General features: G+C 37.2%; 1 protein-coding gene and 1 non-coding gene across 2 annotated transcripts in view; both read right to left on the bottom strand.

The window, feature by feature from the left end:
• Positions 1 to 20,151, bottom strand: part of SEMA3E (semaphorin 3E) — a 258,176-nt gene that overhangs the window by 94,723 nt on the left and 143,302 nt on the right. Inside the window, exon 2 of the mRNA XM_028525862.2 lies at positions 16,466 to 16,626. Within this exon, the coding sequence (XP_028381663.1) occupies positions 16,466 to 16,626 (161 nt within the window). The remainder of the gene's footprint in view (positions 1 to 16,465; positions 16,627 to 20,151) is intronic.
• LOC114508255 lies at positions 9,420 to 9,545 on the bottom strand. The gene has a single exon (XR_003685503.1). It is a non-coding gene; the product is annotated as a small nucleolar RNA SNORA28 (small nucleolar RNA).

Raw genomic sequence — 20,151 nt, 5'->3', positions numbered from 1 at the left:
AAATCTCAGATGCTTTATAGTTCTGGACAGAAAGGAAGTATAATATGTAATATAATGGTGAAGAAATAAATGGCTTTTCTAGGATTGTCAGAATGTGTTGTTTCTAACAGCAAACCTAACAAAAGACAGCTGTGCTATGTATAACAAAATTATTATTTCAGGCACATTTTACAAAGTGTTTCCCAACAGAATCTTTCCTGATAGTTTTTTCACAGATAGTATTTTTACCTCTTTTGATTCTCTATATTGTTTTTCTCCCTTTCTCCACCTAAGGTTATAATGATTTGTGTACTTCAGGTTACCTCTCTTATTAGACTAAGTTACAGAGGGCAAGGCAGTGACTTACTTCTGTACCCCTACCAGTGCCCACCTGACATGATGTCTTAAATGCAGTCACTGCTTATTTGATGTCTATTGATTAACCTGTATTAATCAACATATCCTTATCACATTCTTTAAAAAGTCTATTCACTAGAAGAGATTACAGTACAGTTTGAGAAATAAGATCCATTGACATAAAAATGCTATAATCAGTGTTAAAGAATGAGAAAAGTAATTTCCAGTTTAATCAGCAAGAAAATTCTATAGGATTGTAATAATACTCTATGCTTTGAAACACTGCTAGGATTTCTGAGGGCAGACAAAAGTATCTTAACCAAATAACTTTGGGTAGATGACAGAGAGATAGAAGATTAAACTAGGAACACTCACCACCATGAGATCCAAAGCATTTTAGAACTCTCCAAAGGAACAATGTAATTTTAGATTTACTAAATTTTTGTTTTTGTTATTGTATTAGTTTGTTTAAATTTTTATGTATTGATTGATTTTAGAAAGAGAGAGAAAGGAGAGAGACTTTGACTTACTCATTCATTGGTTGATTCTGATATGTGTTCTGACCAAGGATTGAACTGGCAACCTTGGTGTAGCAAGGCAATGCTCTAATCAACTTAGCTATCTGGTCAGGGATAGTGTGGTTTGTTTAAAACAAAATTTAATAGGCTCAGGATTGCATTCAAATATTTACTCAGGTGAGAAAAAAATGAGACAGGTCTCATTGGAAATGGAAAGTTATTTTAAAGCCATTATGTACAAATGTTAGTAAGGAAAGATAGTAAGGAAAATGATTTTCTTTACTTTTTTTGGCAGTCAGGATGTCTTTTGGATCTGCTCCAGTGTTTAACATCAACGAAACCCATAAAATTAACATATTTGTTCTGCACAAAACATTTTGCAGAACACTGCCTTTTTAAAGGCAATTAAGCAACAGGGTGTAATTATATTTCCAAAACTTTGCACCAAAAAGGTGCAAAAAGCAAAATACACATTTCATTACAATATTCCTCCAAAATAATTTAATTGTCTCAATGCATATTAAAAGGCCATTTTCTATTCTTGCATATCTCTATGGAGGAAGATAAAATAAAATAAAATACAAATTAAATTAAATTACAAAGCAATTTTTTCTGGACTCTCTATTGAATCTCATAATTATACCAGGATGAACAATTTAACAACTTATTGTTACATGTAGTTGTGACATACAGAGATTCAGTAGAGCAAGAACAAACAAATAAAAAAGCAATAACTTTACTGTCAAAAGGAAGATGATTTTTCTTTATATTTAAAATAATAAAATTAGGCTGGATAGAGGAATAGAGGGACTGAGCAAATAAAATAAAATAATATAATATAATCATTCAGTTAATGTAAGTTTCTTTTCATGTAATACATTTAAGTGACCAAGACACTATTATAATTCATCTAATATTCTCTTCCTAATTCTATTATTCTAATAAAAACATGTATTTAGGGAATCTAAGATGGCGTCGGAGTAGGAAGGAGCAGATTTGGCTTTCCTCTGCTCAGGGGAGAGAGTCCTGACCGATCTTTGGAGTGGAAAGGCAAGCAACCAACATATTTCAGCATTTTTGAGAACGGAGGACCAAGGATTGTGGCAGAACCGAAAGAACAAACAACAGATTGCTGCATCAAGGTAGGCTCCCGGGACAGGCGTGTGGTACCGGGGCTGTAGCCCCAGGCCCGGGGGCCCGCGGCTGGGTTTGCCCTAGGGTTAGTGGGAGAGAGCCAGGTCGGCGGCTCCCTCCCCAGCCGAGCAAGGTCTGGGCGGCTCTGGGAGGAGTCCAGGTGCTGGCGGGCACACCGGGTGGCGAGCAGCTTTGGAGGCGGTGAACGCCAGAGCCGAGTCGCGCTGCGGACCCGGACTCCCAGGGTCACCGTTCTGGCTGGAGCTTTGGCGGTGAGAGAAACCGGGCCATTGGAAAGCAGCGGGCTCGATCGGGAGGAATTTCCCAAGAGGAAGGAGTGGATGGACACAGACGCTGTTTGGGGAATTCTCCTGAAGTGACCAGTGGCTCTGGCCTGTTTGCTCCCCAGCTGTGAGCGCGCAGGCTGCGGACAGGCCGCGCCCGCCCGCCCGCGGGGGCACCGGCGTGGGGCAGACGGCCGTGCAGGCGCCCGCTCACCGGAGCGCGGGGAGCGAGGGTCGCGCTGGTCACGCCGGGCGGCGGCCGGGCCGCAGAGCCAGTGCGAACCCCACGGGCCTAGGAAGAAAAGCCAAACAAGTCAACCTTCAGACTGCCTCAGCCAGCAAGAGCAGAAAAACCGGTTTGGCCACTTTGAAATCAAGAGACTTTTTAATTTGATTCTATTTTTTTAACAATTTTTAATTTTTTAAGTTTTATTGTTTTTATTCTCTTTTGATTTCTTTTTCCTCTCTTACCTGATTTCTTGTTTTATTCCTTCCTCCTTCCTGTCCTCCAATTTTATCTCTTCTTCCTGCCTTCGTCTGCCTTTTCTATTTTTTTTTCTTTTTTAAATTTTTTCCTAAATACCTACAAGTGAGACAAAAGCCTGGAACGGTGAAAAGACCAAAGTTGAACCGAAAGAAGGGGCATCACAACAGCTGGGACAGTGAGATAAATGTCACTCTGCTATTACAAAGAACCTGCAAGTTATTGCAAATTTGTATTATTATTATTTTTCCAGTGTTCCTACATCCTTTTTTTTTTTTTTTTTTTTTTAAACAATATTTTTATATCCCTCTTATTTTTGTATAGCCTGCTTTGCTAGGCTGGTTTTATTGTATGACCTCACAGCTTTCCCCTGATATCTCTTTCTATACCATATTACTAATCTACTGTCCATTAACTCACCTGTGTCCTATAAGCATACTACTCAATGTTTGGTACTTCATATCCTTATTACCTAGATTTCATAGACTCTGCCATATGAATGTTGCCATAATATTATTGTAAATAACTGCTGTTCCATGCAAGTGTAATTACTTCACAACACCCCCCCCCCCCCCCAGATCGTAGCCCATTTCAAAGTTTCCTGAACTCTATTACTGTAGTGGTTAACTCTATTCTCTCACACACTACACCTATTTACTACCCTTTACTGTCACCTTACCCCAGAATCTGACCGCCCACAACCTCTCTGCTTTATAGATCCAACGCATAATCCTTCCTCCCCCAACAAGAGTCTTATCTTCTTTCCATCCTTTCTAAAAATCAGCTAGCTGGGTGGAAGACCACGGTTAACACTATACATAGTGAAAGGATCTCCTATATCTTCCCTACTTGCTACTACTGTAAATAGCATAGAATTCTCGGTAGCTGTCTTAAACCATTTTGCCCTCCCCTCCATCTGATGACAAAAAAGAATAGGTGGAGGAGGTGAACACCAGGATACCCACTGGAAGAGGAAACCCAACAACTAAGGAACCACTAACAGATAACAGCAGAAGAAGGTGAAGGAGGGAGTAGTAACCACACAAACCTCAATCCAGGGCTTATCTGGAAATACAACTAAACAGTAGAGACAGTACCCAATACAAACAACTGAACAAGATTTCTTTAAACCTTGTACACACAGAAGAACCAGCCTCAACACAACCTGCCCTCACCAGCACAACAAAATATAGAAGGTGGTGGACAGAGTGACCCACATTTAACCAGCTGGAGGGAAGGAACCATCAAAGAAAGACTCAACAACAATCAGAACCCAAAGGCAAACACAAAGCCAACTTAAACAACAGCCCAAGACCAGCGAGCTTGGGGGGTCAAGGAAACAGTACCACTGAAACTCACTGCTACTCTACTAAAGAAGTTCACATCATAAACCGAGGGAGCCAGAACAGATCAATATAAGAAGCTGAGGTGAACAAGAAGAGTCTCACAAACAATGGGAAGACAAAGAAATACTCCCCAAATGAAAGGAAAGGAGGAAGCCTCAAAAAGAATGCTAAATGAAACAGAGGCAATTCAACTATCAGATATTGAATTCAAAGCAGTGATTGTCAGGAAGCTCAATGAGCTCACAATGAGCTACGAGAAGCTACAGGGAAGCTACAATGAACTCAATGAAAACTACATCAGCATAAAAAAGGAAATAGAAACTCTCAACAAGGGCCAAGAGGAAATGAAGAATACAATCTCTGAAATGAAGAACACAGTAGAAGGAATGAAAAGCAGGATCGATGAAGCAGAAGATCGGATCAGCGAGCTAGAGGACAAAATAGAAGAAAACACCCAGAAAGAGCAAGAAAGGGAAAAGAGGCTCAGAAAGAATGAAGAGGGATTAAGAGAAATGCAAGACAATATGAAACGTAATAATATCCGTATAATAGGGATACCAGAAGGAGAAGAAGAAGAACAAGGGATAGAAAACCTAGTTGAACAAGTGATGATGGAAAACTTCCCTAATTTGATGAGACAAAAAGTCACACAAATACAGGAAACACAGAGAGTCCCAATCAAGAGGAACCCAAGGAGGCCCACCTCAAGACACATCATAATTAAAATGGCAAAATTTCAAGACAAAGAGAGAATCTTAAAGGCAGCAAGGGAGAAGAAGGAAGTAACATACAAGGGGGCTCCAATAAGGCTAACAGCTGACTTCTCAATGGAAACACTCCAAGCCAGAAGAGAATGGCAAGAAATAATCCAAGTAATGAGAACCAGAGGCCTGAAACCACGACTACTTTACCCAGCAAGGCTCTCAATTAAGATAGAAGGCCAAATAAGAAGCTTCTCAGACAAAAGAAGTCTAAAAGAATACACCTCCACTAAACCAACTCTGCAAGAGATGCTGAAGGGACTGCTTTAAGGAAAGAAAGGAAAAGAGAGAGTGAGAGAGGATCACACGTACATAAAAGGCAATGAATAAGTACCTATCAATAATAACCTTAATTGTAAATGGACTAAACGCTCCAATCAAAAGACATAGAATAGCTGATTGGATAAGAAAACATGACCCACACATATGCTGTCTACAAGAGACCCACCTCAGGATAAAAGATCTGCACAGGTTGAAAGTGAAGGGCTGGAAACAAATTTTCCAAGCAAATGGACAGGAGAAAAAAGCCGGGGTAGCAATACTCATATCTGACAAAATAGACTTCCAAAGAAGATCCATAAAGAGAGACCCAGAAGGTCATTTCATAATACTCAAGGGAAGAATTCACCAAGAAGACATAAACATAGTAAATATATATGCACCCAACATAGGAGCACCTAAATACATAAAGAAAATCTTAGAGGACTTCAAGAAAGATATGGACAGCAACACAATTATTGTGGGGGATTTTAACACCCCTCTATCAAAAATGGACAGATCTTCCAAACAAAACATCAACAAAGATATTGTGGCATTGAACAATACCCTAGACGAGCTGGGCTTTACTGATATTTACAGAACCCTCCATCCCAAAGAAGCTAAATACACATTTTTTTCAAATGTACATGGAACATTTTCAAAGATTGACCACATGATAGGACACAAAACAAGCCTCAACAATTTCAAAAAAATTGAAATCATACCAAGCAATTTCTCGGATCACAAGGGACTGAAACTAGAAACCAACCACAAGGAAAAAAACCCAAAACACTCAAATTCGTGGAGATTAAACAGCATGCTATTAAACAATGAATGGGTCAAGAATGATATTAGGGAAGAAATCAAACGGTTTTTGGAAACAAATGAAAACGAACTCACAACAACCCAAAACTTATGGGACACAGCCAAGGCAGTCCTGAGAGGGAAGATCATAGCGATACAGGCCCACCTAAAAAAGTTAGAAACATTTCAAACAAACAACCTAACCCTACGTCTACAAGAACTCGAGGAACAACAACAAAGACAGCCCAGAGCAACCAGAAGGAAGGAAATAACAAAGATCAGAGCAGAATTAAATGACATAGAGGCTAAAAGCACAATTCTAAAGATCAATGAATCCAAGAGTTGGTTCTTTGAAAAGATAAACAAAATCGACAAGCCTTTAAGCAGACTCATCAAGAAAAAAAGAGAGAAAACCCAAATAAACACAATCAGAAATGAAAGAGGAGAGATTACAACAGATACCACAGAAATACAAAGGATTGTAACAAATTACTACAAAGAGCTGTATGCCAAGAAATTTGAAAACCTAGATGAAATGGACAAATTTCTAGAAAAATATAACCTTCCAAAACTCAATAAAATGGAAGCAGAAAGCCTCAACAAACCAATAACAGCAAAAGAAATCGAAGCAGTAATCCAAAAACTCCCAACACACAAAAGCCCTGGACCAGATGGTTTCACAGGAGAATTCTACAAAGCATTTAAGGAAGAACTAACACCTATCCTTCACAGACTATTTCAAAAAATCCAAAAAGATGGAAGACTACCAAACTCTTTTTATGAGGCCAACATCATCTTAATCCCAAAACCAGATAAAGACACAACAAAGAAAGAAAACTACAGGCCAATATCGCTGATGAACATTGACGCTAAAATCCTCAACAAGATACTGGCAAACCGCATCCAACAGTACATTAAGAAGATCATACACCATGACCAAGTTGGATTCATTCCAGGTATGCAAGGATGGTACAATATACGCAAATCAGTAAATGTAATACATCACATAAACAAAAGCAAAGACAAAAACCACATGATCATATCGATAGATGCAGAAAAAGCATTTGATAAGGTACAGCACCCATTTATGATAAAAACACTCAGTAAAGTGGGAATAGAGGGAGCATTCCTCAACATAATAAAGGCCATATATGAGAAACCTACAGCCAACATTATACTCAATGGGCAAAAATTAAAATCTTTTCCACTAAGAACAGGAACAAGACAAGGATGTCCACTTTCACCACTTCTATTCAATATAGTACTGGAGGTTCTAGCCACAGCAATCAGACAAGAAAAAGAAATAAAAGGAATCCAAATCGGAAAGGAGGAAACAAAACTGTCACTGTTTGCAGATGACATGATAGTGTACATAGAAAATCCTATAGACTCCACCAAAAAACTGCTTGACCTAATAAATGAATTTGGTAAAACAGAAGGATACAAAGTCAATATCCAGAAATCAAAGGCATTTCTGTACACCAACAATGAAACAGCAGAAGCAGAAATCAAGAAAAAAATCCCATTTGAAATAGCAAAAAGGAAAATAAAATACCTAGGAATAAACCTAACCAAAGAGGTAAAAGACCTGTATGCAGAAAACTACATAACACTGAGGAGAGAAATCAAGGAGGACACAAACAAATGGAAACATATACCGTGTTCATGGATTGGAAGAATTAATATCATTAAAATGTCCATACTACCAAAAGCAATCTACACATTCAATGCAATACCGATTAAAGTACCAATGGCATATTTCACAGACATAGAACAAACACTTCAACAATTTATATGGAACCATAAACGACCCCGAATAGCTGCTGCAATTTTGAGAAAGAAGAGTAAAGTAGGAGGAATCACAATACCTGACATTAAACTATACTACAAGGCCACTGTAATCAAAACAGCCTGGTACTGGCATAAAAACAGGCACATGGACCAATGGAACAGAACAGAGAGCCCAGAAATAAACCCAAGCCTCTACGGTCAATTAATATTTGACAAAGGAAGCAGCAACATAAAATGGAATAAAAATAGCCTCTTCAACAAATGGTGTTGGGAGAACTGGACAGCTACGTGCAAAAAAATGAAACTCGAGCACCAACTTACACCTTATACAAAAATAGATTCAAGGTGGATAAAAGACTTAAATATAAAGCGTGACACCATTAAAGTCCTAGAAGAGAACGTAGGTAGGAAAATCTCAGATATTTCACGCAGAAACTTTTTTACTGACTTGTCTCCTAGAGCAAGGGACATAAAGGAAAGAATAAACAAATGGGACCTCATCAAAATTAAAAGCTTTTGCACAGCTAAGGAAAACAGTATCAAAATAAAAAGAGAACCAACTGTATGGGAAAACATATTTGCTAATGATACCTCAGACAAGGGTTTAATCTCCAAAATATATAAAGAACTTACGCGACTCCACTCTAAGAAGACAAGTAACCCAATTAAAAAATGGGCAAAGGACTTGAACAGACAATTCTCCAAGGAGGACATACAGAAAATCCAAAGACACATGAAGCGATGTTCAATATCGCTAGCCATCAGAGAGATGCAAATTAAAACCACAATGAGATACCACTTCACACCAGTCAGAATGGCCATCATAAACAAAGCAACAAATAACAAGTGTTGGAGAGGATGTGGAGAAACGGGGTCCCTAGTGCACTGTTGGTGGGACTGCAGACTGGTACAACCATTATGGAAAGCAGTTTGGAACTTCCTCAGAAAACTAAAAATGGATCTGCCTTTTGACCCAGCAATTCCATTGCTGGGACTCTATCCTAAGAACACTAAAACACCAATACAAAAGAACCTTTGCACCCCGATGTTCATAGCAGCACAATTTACAATAGCTAGGTGCTGGAAGCAACCTAGATGCCCATCAGTAAATGAATGGATCAAAAAACTATGGTACATTTACACAATGGAATTCTATACAGCAGAAAGAAAGAAGGAGCTCATACCCTTTGCAACAGCATGGATGGAGCTGGAAAGTATTATGCTAAGTGAAACAAGCCAGGCAGTGAAAGACAAATACCACATGATATCACCTTTAACAGGAATCTAAACAACAAAACAAAACAAAACAAAAAACTAGCAAAATATAACCAAAGACACTGAAATAGGGGATAGTCTGACAGTGGCCAGAGGGGAGAGAAGAGGGAATTTCAGGGGGGAATGGGTAGGGATTACAGGAACAAATTTGGAGGACACATGGACAAAAACTAAGGGTGGGGGGTAATGGGGGGAAGGGGGGAGGGTTGGGTGGAGGGGCTGAAACGGGAGTAGGGGGCAGAAAACTGTACTTGAACAATGATTGAAATAAAAAACAAAACAAACAAAAAAAAAAAACATGTATTTATATTTTAGTTTTTTTCTACATTTTACATATGAGTTTACAGTACCAGTGTCCATCTGGTAATTTTGTCCTTATATAAGTACCACTAAAATGGAGAGAATAGATTTTATTTTATTTTTTTTACACTGTCTAAGTCTATATAAGGTCTTGTCCTGTAGAGGAGAGAGCACCTGAATAGGTTAGACTTTGCTGTTATGGCAAGCTAGAAATGTGTCAGACAGTTTTCATCATCTGCCACAGAGTGTTGCTTGCAAAGAATGTATTTTAAATATAACACATTAAGGATCCTAATGGTTTATAAGTGGTAGTCTTTAACCTGATACATATTATCCTTTTAGTGTTTATGCTTTTATACTTAATATAATGACTGTCATTATTCAAGTAGTTAATATGCCAGAATTATAATTTTTTGGATTATAAACACTATTTGTACTTGAAATGCTTATACCCCAAAGCATATGAATTAAAACAATATTATTACTACACAAATATTATTGGCCTGGCACATGCCCTTTTTAATGGATGAAATTTACTCAATTGCTATCATTAATATGAAATATCATCTGCTATTTATATGCAATTTATAGTTTAATGCCTTTCTCCCACTCAATAAAAAATTAAACTCTAAAATATAATATTTTTAACATTGATGTAATCAAGTTCAATAAATGAGAAAGTATAAATATTATTACAAACGTGTTTAACAGAACTTTATCTACAGATATCCAAATTAAGTAGTGTAATTATAGGTTAAAATAATATGCTGAGAGTAATTGTAGGGAAAAAGCTGAAATTTAGAAACAGAAAAAGTTGGGTGAAAATTTGTTTTAATTAGTTCATTATTAAATATGGAATATTCTATAAAGTCCCATAAAATATAGCTCAACTAAACAAACATTCACTTCTACTTTCTTTGTGGAATAAAAAAATCATAGACCTCAAACTAGTTAATAATTTTGATTTGCTTTTAGAAAGTCTTAGTAATTGTCAAATGTGCAGAGGTTACAAAGGGCTATATAGACAGAACAGATAAGTTAATCTCCTTCCTGGGGTTGAATACTATCGAGTCAGTCAAAAATCCATTATGTTTTATTCTGTACAATGATTCTAGGACTGCTTAGTTGTGTTTAACTTCATTTGAAACAATTTTGTTAGATTGTATTGTGACAACTGTCATATCAGTGTATGGTTAAAAAATATCAAAATTGGTAAAATTTTTGTGCATCTATTTTAAAATTGAAGATGGAAGAAAATATGCAACATGTGCAGCATATAATGCTTTATTATTTCAAAAAAGGTAAAAATGCAACTGAAATGCAAACAAGAAAAGATTTTTACAGGGTATGGAGAAGGTGCTGTGACTGATCAAACATGTCAGAAATGGTTTGTGCAGTTTCTTGGTACTACTGATATTTTGGCCAAATAATTCTTTGCTGTGGGCCTGTCTTATGCATTGGAAGATATTTAGCAGCACTTCTGGCCTCTACCCACTAGAAGCCAAGAGTGAGAAAGAGCTGACATACTCAAAATATCCAAATTAATAAAGTTATTGGTGAAAATGAAAAGTGTGTCTTTTATTTTATGGAAAAAATGTAATGGACTTTTTGGCCAACCCAATAGAACATCCTGGGCTCTCAACCTTTGTCATAAGCAAACAAGGGGAATACAGTTTTCTCTACTAGTCAGTAATTTTGTCCACCAGTATCACCAACATCTAATGGCTCCACTGGTTTCTTAATGATTACTGAGGTAAACTGTAGTCATGTAAGGTGAAAAAGAACCAAAAGGAAAGAAACACGTCATAACAAAGGACGATTTGGGAGACATGAAGTTCACACCAAAGCAATAACCTGGTTCTCAATAATGTGATGTAGCAGGAAGAGCACAGTCTGCTAAGAGAAATGGACCTGCTGTAAATTCTGTTACCTGGCTTCCTGGCTCTGTTCTCTTCCTTTCTTTTTTATAACACACTGCTGCTAAACTGATCGCACTAAGCTACAATTCTAATTATGTTCTGCACATATTCAGAGTCTCCCGATGGTTGCTGCACTGCCTAGAAGATTAGTTTCAACAGCACAGCAATCATTATCCTTCAGGATTTGTTTGCAGCCACATTTCCATCTTTAACTCTCACTCGTACCCTGTTCCCACCCACATGCCCTCACTTTACCTATTTACCTCAGCCATGGATGTTACTCATCATTTCAAACGGCCCCAGAATGTCTGTCCTTCCTCCCCCTATTCACTCTATTACCACTACTAATATGTCTGAATAAGAATCCAACTATTACTCAAATTCCCACTTAAATTACATCTCCTCCAGGGAACCCCAACTCCCAGCTTTTTGTACTTTCTTAGCATTTTATTTGGACCTTGAGTTACATGCTATCTGTGAAATACATATATATATATTTGACATATATAGGTACATGACATTTAGATGTATGTGACATTTATATATCTTTTCTCCATTACATTATAAATATTTTATAGCTTATTTTATAGTCTCAAAGCTTAAGCCTCAGGACCCCTTACTGGCACCTTCTCTTTCATGACTCTGGGAGGGACCTTAGCAACTTTGAAATTTATAAGTTTGGATTAATTATATTTCCTGAAGAGGTCCACCAAATCATATACACTTCAGGCCTCACAAAATGAGGATTTACCCTTGAGGGCAAGCAAGTGATTCAGTTTCATCATCTGCGTGGCTACATCCTTGCTGGATGGCACCCTGGAGCTTCAACAGCCACACTAGTTTATTTAGTGCCCTAAGATGCAGTCCATAAAGCCTCGTCATTCTTCAGGTCTCATACCCTTATACAGTTTTCACAGGTCATTTCCTCCATAAAAGCCAGTCTTTCCAGCATGAAAGGCCTGAAGGTACAATTAGGCCAAAACAATAAAGGAGAATAAGTAGGCGATTCAATTTCCTCCACTCTAAAGGGGAATCACATTAGAGTGGGAAGCTGCTATCTCTTGGTTTTCATTCCACACAGGAAAAAACAGCTCAGGAAAATTGTTAGAAGGTTTTGTGCACGTACACTCATCTTGAAAGGTTGTTATGCAGGTGGATTCCAGATATCCACTCTGTGAGAATTATGTGAGCCTGATCCAAAGACGACTATTGAAGAACTACTTCCTTCCTTAATGCAGATTCTTAATCTTCTGGGTATCAGATCCCTTGAGGAATCTTTCAATATTCATATAGTTTTAATTTTAAGATGGGGACTGTGTTAGTTTGCTATGCCTCTCATAACATCACCACAAGACTGGGCAGCTTAAACAACAGCAATGTATTTTTTTTAAATTTTATTTTAATCATTGTTCAAGTACAGTTTTCTCCCCCCTACTCCCATTCCAGCCCACCCACCCAACCCTCCCCACTTCCCTCCCATTACCACCCTCCCCCTAGCTTTTGCCCATGTGTCCTTTAAATTGTTCCTGTAAACCCTTCCCATTCTCCCCTGAAATTCCCTCTTCTCTCCCCTCTGGTCACGGTCAGTCTGTCCCCTACTTCAGTGTCTTTGGTTATATGTTGCTTGTTTCTTTGTTTTGTTGTTTAGGTTCCTGTTAAAGGTGAGATCATATGGTATTTGTCTTTCATTGCCTGGCTTGATTCGCTTAGCATAATGCTTTCCAGCTCCATCCATGCTGTTGCAAAGGGTAGGAGCTCCTTCTTTCTTTCTGCTGCATAGAATTCCATTGTGTAAATGTACCATAGTTTTTTGATCCATTCATTTACTGATGGGCATCTAGGTTGCTTCCAGCACCTAGCTATTGTAAATGTATTTTGTTCTTAAGGTTGGAAGTCCAAGATCAAGGTATCAGCAGGATTGTTTTTTTTTTTTTTTTTTTTTTTTGAAGCCTCTTTCCTTAGCTTGCAAATGGCTGCTTTCTGTGTGCTCAAATGGTATTTTCTTTGTGGCTGTACATCCCCGATGACTTTTTGTGTCACAGAATTTCCTCTCTTAACAAGGACACAAGTCCACTTGGATTAGGGCCCACACTAACAGGCTCATTTGAACTTAATCACCTCAAAAGGCTCTATCTCCAAATACAGTTGCATTTTGTGATACTGTTACAGGGTGCAGCCAAGAGGGGGGACCCCAAATGAGCATTTGAAACGGGGTCCAGAACTCAAGGTGTCCAGGAGATTTTAAGATGTCTTCACCCCTTCCACCACAGGTGTGAGTGGGGGAAGGTGCCCTCGAGCAAGAACATTGCAGGGCTGTTTTGTACAGCAACAGCTTTGCAGCTAATCCATGGCATGGTCATTTAACATACCTATAGACTTTGGCTGGTTGCTTAGATATGCTAAATGCTGTGGCCAAGCTCTGAGCCAGGGGAATGGGAGTAATTTCCCCACCAATACTAACTGGGGGGCGGGTCCTCTGAGTTACAGTGCCTGCGTGGGAACTTGAAAATGATTGGCTCCATGACATGGGGTCACACCTGCCCAGACTCAGGATGGCAGTCCAGTAAAGCTGAAAGGATATGAGTTCTGGCATGTGAGGCCAATTGTAGGAGTCAGAAATGGGGCTGCAGAGGAAGACTGGCTCAGGGATTTAAACCCAGATGTGACAGCCATTGAGGGGAGAACTACACGTCTTTAGCAGAGAACTGCCACTCAGTTTTGGCAGAATGGCGACCCCCAACTCCTTGCAACCATTGAGGAGAGAGAAGCATGTGGTTTTGTAACCCTGCAGCTTTAGAAGGGCAAACCATCACCTGGCTTTAGCAGAGATCCCGGTGACACAGCTGATGGCGACGGGAACTGAGGGAGGCCTACCAACCGAGAGGAATTACTGGGAAGAACCAGGGGCTGCCTGAGACACCTTACGTCTACTTCTTTTCCTGAGATATGGTACCCCAGACTGGGCAGAGGGAAGAAGGAAGGACTGTGTGTATTTGTGGGTGTTTTAAAGGACTTTGGGATTTTGATGAAGACATTAGGTCACTACTTTAAGTTTGTATAGCATTAAATAAACATTTCCTTTCCTTTTCATGAATTTCTGGCATTGAGAGATGTCCTTCCTCTGGCGGCAGACATAAAGAGCCTGGGGGGTTTCTTTCAGTAATAGTATATCGTCCCAGGCCCCCCCTTGTTGTTCTGTAACAATACTGGGGGTTAGGGCTTAAACGTAGGAATTTGAGGAGACACAATTCAATCTGTAACAAAGATTATTCTATGGCCCTCATATTTATGATACTTAGCTTAAATATTCCTTCACAGAAAATCAGAATGTATACATGATCTGAGAGAAAAAGAAGAAAGTGACATGGTGAACACTACAGTTACTGGGACCAAGACCATTCAAGGGAGGAGAGAAATGAGCATTAAATCTGACTGGAAGGAGAACGTCATTGTGCATATGTGTGGCATGTATGAACTACTTCCATAATGCAGAATCCTAATCTTCTGGGCATCAGATCCCTTAATATATATCTTCTGGCTGTGTTTACACACACACAGAGCAGGTCCTCAAATTACACCATTTCATTATAATGTTGATGAGATGCCATAGGAACTTAACTCTTATTTACAACAATTAGCCTATAGTAAACCAGTTTCGTTAGATGTCTTTTCTCCACAGTCCCAAAAACCTACTGATGGTGTTAAGTGAGGACTTGTATGTGTGTATTGTCTGTAGAGACAGAGAGCAAGAAATCAATCCTCTCTTTTGAGAACTACAAAAAAATATTATTAAATATAGAAAAAAGGAGTTAGAAAGATAGACGATATGGGTTCTACTCCATCTCGTGACTACAAAAACAAAATTAGAAAGACATCCAAAAAGGACAAATAGAAGTTAAATAGATTTGCCAAAGAAATACCAGCAACATTTTGTAAGTTCATCAAGTGGACACGTGTTGATTGGCATTGTACATACACTAAAAAGCTAAAATCTAAATGCCTGGAAGGTGAAGGGAGCCAATAAGCAAGTAATTATGAAGGAAATTTCAAAACTTCTCAGAAATTGGCAGCTAGAGTCCTTATGAGAATAAGAAGACATGGCTCAAAAATCTGTATGATAAACAGGAAGGTTAGACAATTGAGAAAAGAAAAACCTGACTATGCTGTATACCTGAAACCAATACAAAATAATATTAATTGTAAACTATAATTGAAAAATGTAAAAAATAAAAAGCTAAAAAAAATCTGACTTATAGCAGTCCTGGAAAGAGAATCAAGAAGAAAAGGAAAAGAAGGGGAAAAATATATCAAAGTAATAATGAATGCTTTCCAGAGCTGAAGGCCATGGGGCTCCCCCAGAGTAGGTCCATTTTCATCCCAGCACAGTGGATGAAAAAAGATCAAATCTAAGAGGAATTTCAAAAACAGAGGCTCACGGGGTCAGCATTAGAGGGAGAAGGCGGCAGGAATCAGGTCATACAAAATTCTAAAATGAGACTCCTCAGCTGTTGTACTGAAAATTTAAATGCAATGAAGGCAATGATCACATAATTCTGAAGAAAATTATTTTTATCCTAGAATTTTATTTCTAACAATTATGTATAAAGTTTGAATAATATTATTTTAGATGATACAAAACTCAAAATTTTGCTTTGTATCTTTCTTCAAGAAGATGGTAGAAGGTGTGTTCAGTAAAATGTCAGAATAAAACCCCCCAAAGAAGACATGGGTTACATACAAGTTGGAAACTGAGGGGATGCTCAAGGATGATGGTGACATTCAAATTTAGGTTGAAAAGAGAATCAGGAAGGATATCTGATATTTAGTTTAAAAAACAAAAATGTGGAACTGATGGAAACTGATGTTTTTTACCAAAACTCTGATAGAGAATTTGGTAAAAAATTCTTGAAAGTAAAATAAAAGTCTAAGCAAATAAAAACAAGGTAACATTTAATCATAGGAAATATAAGAAAACTGCAAAAAAAAGAAAGAAAAAGAACAAAGTGTGACCTATTTCCTTAGATATAATAATGTAAATAATTATGGCAACTAAAAATGGCAATATAGCTTGAAAGTTCAGTGTTACATATTTTCAATTTATAAACTTTTCTCAAGATGATTTCATTTTAATGAATATTTTTTCAATAAAAGCATCACTCAGGTAATAAAAAATAATCCAAATAACAGCCATGCAAGAAGATATCTCCCTCACCCCTTTTCTTTCCCTTTCGAAATACAGTTTGTTGTTTTCATACCTCTCTATAGCCATTGCTGATCTGTTCCAAGCTGAGGGAATACACAAAGTCTTTGCCTCCCACGAAGAGTCTCTCTTGATATTCATCTAGCAGCATTGTATGGAGATCAAGAGATCCAAAAGGGCTATGGAAGATGGATGTTCTGTTAAATTCCAAGAGCTCTGAAATAAAAAGGAAATGAATGCTAAACACAAGAGAAAAGAAAAATAACTTTATAATACTTATCTCATGGCTCTGTTTTTATACCTATTGAAACTGTGTTGTTAACATTCATTTTATCAGAAATATGAAGGTTTTTGAATTTGTTACTCAAAAGATTAAAAATACACAGTGCCTTAACAATACTATATTGCATATTTGAAAGTTGCTAAGAGAAAAGATTTTAAAAGTTCTCATCACAAGAAAAATATTCTTTGTGAGGTGATGGACAGAAAACTAAAATTTGTGTGGCAGTCCTCTCATAACACATACATTTAAACGATGTTATATATCAACTGTATCTCAAAATTGGACAAAAATTTAAAATATTTATGCATTATATAAAAATATATATAATCTGTTATTGGTGGGAGGTGAGTTCTTGTGGTGTCACAAGGCAAAGAGGTTCCTGAGACCTACACAGGAGGGTGGGGCTTTGTTGATGATGTAAACTTTACTGATGATGTCAGAAAGTAAGGGGGTTCCCCTCTGTACTTCCCAATGTCCCATCTCCATTTGTCCCACCATGGAAAAAGCCCACCTGTATCCCCAAGGCAAAGACAAAAGCCAGTGTCCCGAGTTCCTCTTCCATATTAATGTACTGTCCAGTCAGTATCTGGCTAGCTTAGTGAGTATTTCCAGCTGCAGTGCACTGCTGTTCTGTGGTATTCAAGCTCCCTCCTGGAGCCTACGTATGGAGTCTGCATGGCCATAGCTACGTAGCTGCTAAGGCCACATGGCTATAGAGAGAGGACAGGAGAGTGCATAGCAAGAGTGCAGATCACATTTTATTTGTGAAACGTACACATTTCATTTTCTTCTTTTATTTATTTGATTATTTAGTTGGCTTGTTCCCACAAAAGATCCATAATGACTTATACAAGTATATTCAATTGAACAAACATATTACTAGGTTTGTGAAGACAAGGTAGAAAAATAAGATGAGAATAAATTTTATTAACTGAAAGTCATTCTTTAATATCACATACATTGTTAAAGTGAATACCAAAATTGAACTCAGGCTTCCTACAATTCAAAGCCACTATAATATAAAAGAAAAACTATATTAGTTGCTTAGGAGCGCTGCCTGCTGTGATAGCTAATTTTATGTGTCAACTTGACTAGATCAAGTTTGCCCAGATATTTGGTTAAACAGTATTTCTAAGTGTATCTGTGATAGTGCTTCTGGATGACACGTGAGCATTTGAAATTGGTGGACTCACTAAAGCAGATTGCCCTCCCCAATGTGGGTAGGCAACATTCAATGTGTTGAGGATCTGGGTAGAACAAAATTTGGAGGAAGGAAAAATTCACTCCCTTTTTTCTGCCTGACTGATTGATTTGAAATGTCAGCTCCCCTGATTCTTAGGCCTTCAGATTCAGATTGAACTTCAGTACCAGCTTTCCTGGCTCTCTACCTTGTAGGCAGCAGATTGTGGGACTTCTCAGCTTCTATAACTGCAATAATACTAATTCCTCATTATATGTATATATTTTGAATATATATAATATTGTGTAAAATTGCTTAAAATAAGTTATCAAGTTTCACACTTCTGCTTATAATTACATCATAATACAAGCCAACAGAATTCATGTCAAAGTGCAATCTACCAAAAGTGACTTTATGGCCATGGGTGGCCATATTAGTCAGGACATTAATGATTGCAATGAATGAAGATTAATTAAATCAGAATAGTGTAAATCCAGGCACAGAAAATCAGACCTATTGGTAACCAGGAAACCAACAGAAGCACACGGTAATTTATCTCTTAGGAAGCCATGCATCCTTGGTTCTTGCTTCTTGCTTCTCTTAATGCCACTGCTGCACTCTACTGATTCTAAAGGATTTATTCATTAGTTTGCTTATGGCCAGATAGATTTACATAGCCCCCAATTATATGACATCCCATCGTCCACCCCACCATTGTATGTTAATAGCTTTTGAATCTTTCAATTCAAAATTCTCAAAGATGAGAATATAACGGGTTTAGCCACTGTTCATGGATTCATAGATTGCTGGCTTTCTGTAGATTGGATGCTTTGAGATCAATTATCCATCTGAGGTTAAATGTGGAAGCCATGTAGTAAACAACATGGTCTCTATAATTTGGGGGGATCAGAGCTGTCACTGTGAAACATATATCAATCACATAGGTAAACTTATCCAGTTTGTCTTAACTTATGAATACATGTATAATAACAACTTCACTACAATCTCTATGTCCAATAGGCTGAATTAGTTGACCTGCTATTTATAGTTGTTCAATATAATCTTATTAACTTTGAAACAAACAACTGCCAAAAATGAAAATTTGGGTTTCCATTATTAGTTTGACTTTCAACCATCCTTTCTGATATAAGTGAATAGTTAAAGTCACTTATGATTGAAGAATAAACTTTACTTTCAACATAGAAAATACTTCCTTTTCTGTTCTCTTTTGGGATGGAGAGACAATCATCTATCCCATACTTATAAAATGTATAGAAATTATAGTATGCTTTAGTTGTAAAAAGCACTGAAAACATAAAAGCAATTAATAAAATAAAAACAGTAAAGTTTAATAAATCAAGTAATTCCAAAGTTTAACAGCAGACATGTAATTATTAGAAAAAATTTAAAAACTACTTATAGACCTCAGAGATAGGGAAATAAATTATTGCTCTTTCAAAATGTTAGAAAACATATTATAAAGTAAGAAAAAAAAAACAATCACTTCTGTACTGTAAAAAGACATCATAATAGAAGACAAACAAAAACTAATTTGCATAAAAGGAATTCACTTCATTAAATATACAAAGAAATGAATGTGGAAATTTATCAATTTTCCCAATGAAATTATATTACTTTATTAAAAATGAAATTATTTCATCCCCAGTTCTGGTCCCCAGGGTAAAGGTGTAAAAAAGATCTTTTGACTTACTAAAGCTTATTCCTTATTAACAATGACTCTATAACCTATTATACATACAACTCCCTACATAAGCAACTAAGAATAATCTACTAAGGGTTTATGTGTCTGAATCAAATGTATTTTTTCAGAGCCTAGTATAAATAGCAAGATAAATGGAAGGTTTTCTCAATATTCAATAGTTGAACTTGATATAATTCAAAATAATTCAATAGCAATATCATCAACAGGAAAATTCAAGTTAATATCAACTTCACTTTTTATTATCTTTAATTCCTACATTATAAATGGCCTCAAACAACTACAGAATTTTTCATGTTGCTTTGATTTATCAATTCATGACATTTTCATACAACTTACTTTTGAGACAATTAAAATGTTTTTACTTAGTATGCCATAGAGGTTCAAAATAGAAAGATCTTTGGTGTATACTAAAAATACTGAAGCCAAATGAAACTCAAGCAGAAAGCTTTCTTCCTCAATTATTTTTCTTTTTTTAATTTTCAAGCCAGCACTTTATGCAATACTATTTCTGATCTTCCTTCTAAATTATAGTCCATAGACTTGGCATATTTACCA

This window comes from Phyllostomus discolor, chromosome 10, assembly GCF_004126475.2.
Source record: "Phyllostomus discolor isolate MPI-MPIP mPhyDis1 chromosome 10, mPhyDis1.pri.v3, whole genome shotgun sequence".
NCBI classification, from domain to species: domain Eukaryota; kingdom Metazoa; phylum Chordata; class Mammalia; order Chiroptera; family Phyllostomidae; genus Phyllostomus; species Phyllostomus discolor.
Note: the sequence above shows the minus strand (reverse complement) of the source record. Positions and strands in the feature narration are given on the sequence as shown.